This window comes from Aplysia californica, unplaced genomic scaffold (assembly GCF_000002075.1).
Source record: "Aplysia californica isolate F4 #8 unplaced genomic scaffold, AplCal3.0 scaffold00020, whole genome shotgun sequence".
Classification (NCBI taxonomy): domain Eukaryota; kingdom Metazoa; phylum Mollusca; class Gastropoda; order Aplysiida; family Aplysiidae; genus Aplysia; species Aplysia californica.
This window is the reverse complement of record NW_004797290.1, coordinates 230,056-234,482: the sequence shown is the minus strand read 5'-3', so window position 1 is coordinate 234,482 and position 4,427 is coordinate 230,056. Positions and strand designations below refer to the sequence as shown.

Below are 4,427 nucleotides of genomic sequence, written 5' to 3'. Positions count from 1 at the left end.
TTCTCTCTCTCTCTCTCTCTCTCTCTCTCTCTCCCCTCTCTGTTTCTCTCTCTTTCTCCCTCTCTCTCTGTCTTTCTGTCTTTCTGTCTGTGTCAACCTCACCACTATCAACATCACCGAGTTTATTTACTCGTCTTCTGTCCTTTTCTCATTCTCTGTCTTTGTCTTTCTGTCTGTCTCTCTCCTGCCTTTCTATCTCTCTCTCTCTCTCTCTCTACATCTTTTTGTCTCTCTCTCTCTCTTTCTCTCGATCTCTCTTTCTATCTCTAACCTCTCCCTCACCCCCTCTCTCTCTCTATCTCTTTTTCTTTATGTCTTACCTCTCCCTCTTCCGTCTCTCTCACATACCCCCACCCATTCCCCCTCTCTTTTCTTTGTAGAATGTCTTATACTATACATCATATTATCTTTACCATAGAAAACTACATTATGCACCATATCTTTACCATAAAATACTATATATACCACAGAATACACTACAGTATGTACCACATCTTTACTATAGAATACTGTATTGTATACATCATATCCTGACTATAGAATAGGCCTACTCTATTGTATGTACCAGATCTTAATGCTAGAATACTGTATAGTATGCACCATATCTTTTTCTATGGAACACACAGCAGTATGCACCATGTCTTTACTATAGAATACACAATAGTATGTACCATATCTTTGCTGTAAAATACTGTATAAGGTATGCACCGCATCTTTTACAATTAGATTCTCCAAAGTATGCATCATATCTTTTACAATTACATTCTTTACTAAAGCATGCACCATATCTTTAATTAGGAATACCTAATAAGTTTGTTCAATTGTCTTGTCCCCCCCTGCAGTCCACAGCTGGTTGGATCGGGTGTTACTCCACTATAGCTGCCTGTGCGTTCAGTCTCTTTATAGGAAGGTGAGAGTTTGTTGTGTTCTCACCACTGTCCATTACTCCGTGGGTACGATCCATCTACCATCCTGATGTGACTTAAGACTCATTTCTGAAAGGCAGGAATGGACAGACTCATCCATTCTTTGGGTAAACCTTGGTTTTCCTAAAATCGATAAGAGTGGGCCTCGGCCGCCACCTGGGCAAAATTCAAAATTTCCTACGACTGAAAATGTTTAATGTGTCCACACGCTCATATGACTTTACGGAGTTGTGAACGCAGTAAAACACTTACCAAACAAACCTGATGTAATGAAAAATTTAAGAGATATCAGTCGGGGATGGCATATTGAACTCACAACCGTATGGTCGTGGGTTCGAATCCCGTTAGGGGCCCGACGTTGTGTCCTTGGGAAAGGCACTTTGCACAAATTTTCCTCACTTCACCCACGTGAAATCCGCAGCTTGCACTTTATGCTTCCGCGGAAGCTGAAAATGTTTCTGAGTGTTCTCAGAGGGTCTGCTGGGGTAATAATAGTTGTAAAGCGCATAGAGCAAGCTCCTGAGCATGGATATGCGCTATATAAATGCAATTATTATTATAATTATTATATTGTACGGGCTATCTGTGGTTTCGAGTTCGGGGATGGCATATTTTACGGGCTATCTGTGGTTTCGAGTTCTAATTGTTAATGTTATCTGTAGCGGCTGTATCTACGTGTTCTCCCCTGATGTAGCAACTATTTACATTTCTATTCCTTCTTTATAGATTTACATACTTCTCACCTAACTATCCGAATGGCATCATGCAGAAGAGTTAACGCTCAGATGTTACTGGATCGCTAACAACAACTCACCTAACAATGTTTTGTCCCCTAGATTTATATACCACTCACATATCTTTGCCCTGTCCATAGATTCACAGTGGGTGGTTGGCAGGTGCTCTGGTGTGGTTTGCTTCTTCTTTCCTATCAAACATCTATCGTCCTTATCTCCCCTCCTTCTTTTTTATGGTTTGTTATTCTCTTGTAACACCTCTAATCTTCTGGCGCTCATATGACCTTATGCAGTTGCGAGCGCCGTAAAACATCTACAAAAAAATATATATCTTTGCTTTGACCGTAGATTCACATACCACTCATGAAAAGGAAGATGAATTTCACTTTTTTTTATTGTCCAAATTTTGCCCATTTGCCCATCAAAGGAAAATGTCAATTTCTCCCATCCTGACTCGGCCCAGTGACAAAAATATGCAATGTTTGGCCCATGATAAGAGATTTGTGCACAACCTGTGCTTTTTCATTATGGAAACTTTATTTAACCGATGAGTGTTTGTATATGATGTGATGTAGGCCAATATCCTTAACCCTATCCTTACGCCGTGGGGTCATTTTGTACCCCGGGGTTGTATTCTGTATGCTTCCCGGGAAGTGTAAAGCGCATAGAGCCTGCTGTTGAGCGGGGATATGCGCTATACAAATGCTATCTATTATTATTATTATTATTATTATTATTATTATTATTATTCTATTTTTTAGAATACTTGTAGTATGAAGATCACTTTGAAACTTTCAGTATTTCTCAAAAAATAATTTTGACCAACTGCTATGCAAAGTGTATGGATCAGATCAACGAGTAAATTTCCTCTTTGGAAAGAGGTGGCACAGAGTTCCATACGTCGTATGGATACGATAGTAAAACGCGAGGTACGGATAGGGTTAAACACTGAATAAACTTACTTACATACCACTCACACATCTATGCTCTGTCCCCAGATTTACGTACCACTCACATATCTATGTCCTGTCTCCAGATTTACGTACCACTCACATATCTATGCCCTCTCCCCAGATTTGCGGACTACTTCACCCGCAGCATCAAGTTCTTCATCCTGGTCCTTTACATCCTTGGCACGGCCTGTTTCCTCGTCTTTGCCCTCATGCTCATCAAGGTCATCCCGTACTCGGACAGTGAGTGTTTCTTAGCTCGCACAGTGCAAATCTCAGTGAAAATAGAATGTCCTGTTTGAATATAGATACATATTCGAATAAGATTCAATGGTCGCTTTTAATTAAGCACAAGGGTGCTATCCAGAAAAATGCTGTTTTGAGAAAATCGAAGGTAAAGTTTTTGCCCCTTGTTCAGTTTCTTTAAAAGACAGGGAGAGTTTTCTCTATAATCAAACAAATATACACACCAATGGAACCAAACTGCTCCTATAGGCAGGGAAATATCCACTTTGGTGTTGGTCAAGATTTCTGGAAACCCCCCAAAATCTGGGTTAGCCCGCTTGTCCTTAAAAGCGACCAAATTACGTGTCAAGACACGGTGGAATCAGGCACTTGTCAATTTTTGGGCATTTAGAGTTATTGTACTCATCTGAAATCCTGTTTCTTTTTTCTTACTTTTGACGACAAAATGACCATCTATATTACATAGAAGTGGAGATATTTACAACTGAAGGAGGTGGGGGTTGCCTGATGTCAGATGTAACATTTTTTCACTTCCAAAGCTTGCATATCCTTAGAAACCCTTTTTTTGTGCCTTTCTTCAACATTTTTCAGTAAAGTCCACACAAAAATGCGAGTCTTATCAGTAACTTCGTACTGCTGATGTTCCCGGCGGGCCGCTGAGGTCACTCTGCGTGTACTGTTGGTATATAGCGAGCGGCCGCGGAAACGTGTGTTTTCGCCATGACTACCGTCTGTTTGTGTTAATCGATGATGAAAGTAACTATCTATCTTTTATGGCTTTCTATTGATAAAGTGTAACGAACACATGAATAACCCCCTCTCATAAGCCGATAAGTCATTACGGCTAGTTGCACCCAATCGAATAACCGTTTTAGATGCTCTTGTTCAAAAGAATGATCTGGGGTTTGAAAGGAAATAATATAGGTCATTTTTCGAATGTTTTGCTCTAGAATTTTTCTTTTTACCCGCACAATGATATTCAAAACTATCAAGTAAGCTTCTTTTTATCAGTAATATCATTTTATATAAAATCAGACTCATTTGAAAGACTTTGTATAGAAAAATGGAACTCTTGTTTCCTGGCTGTCCTTTCGAGCTCCTCATGTCTAAGTGGGTCAATTTGTTCTAATTTCTTGGAACGAACATTTAGAGTTACCAACTTGGCGTGTTTTGAATGAGACATGCGCTCAAGTTCTAGAAGTAGGCCTCAAACACACTCAAACTCGAGCAGACTGACACACACACTTGAGCTGCGGAAATACAGGACCCGGTCATCACACAAGTGGCTCGGCGAGCATACGCTGAGCCAGGGGCCGGACTGATGCGGGACCGGAGGAAGGCGAGATGCCGAAATACGCTTATCAGGAAACATAAACCCGGCACCCAGGGGACGGGGATTAATCTAGTATCTTGGTCTGTCTGCTGATATGTTGTAACCCTGTCACCCGGAGTTGACACTAACAGGCAGTGTTAAAGTTCGCCTCCTGAATGATCAAAGTTGTATCAATTGGGGCGGGGGGGGTACGATCCATCTACCATCCTGATGTGACTTAAGACTCATTTCTGAAAGG

The 4,427-nt window shown here is 40.8% G+C and overlaps 1 protein-coding gene across 1 annotated transcript in view; it reads left to right on the top strand.

The window, feature by feature from the left end:
• Nucleotides 1-4,427, top strand: part of LOC101855395 (solute carrier family 49 member 4 homolog) — a 32,105-nt gene that overhangs the window by 26,223 nt on the left and 1,455 nt on the right. The window contains exons 12-13 of the mRNA XM_013086972.2: nt 843-910; nt 2,735-2,853. Of these exons, the coding sequence (XP_012942426.2) occupies nt 843-910; nt 2,735-2,853 (187 nt within the window). The remainder of the gene's footprint in view (nt 1-842; nt 911-2,734; nt 2,854-4,427) is intronic.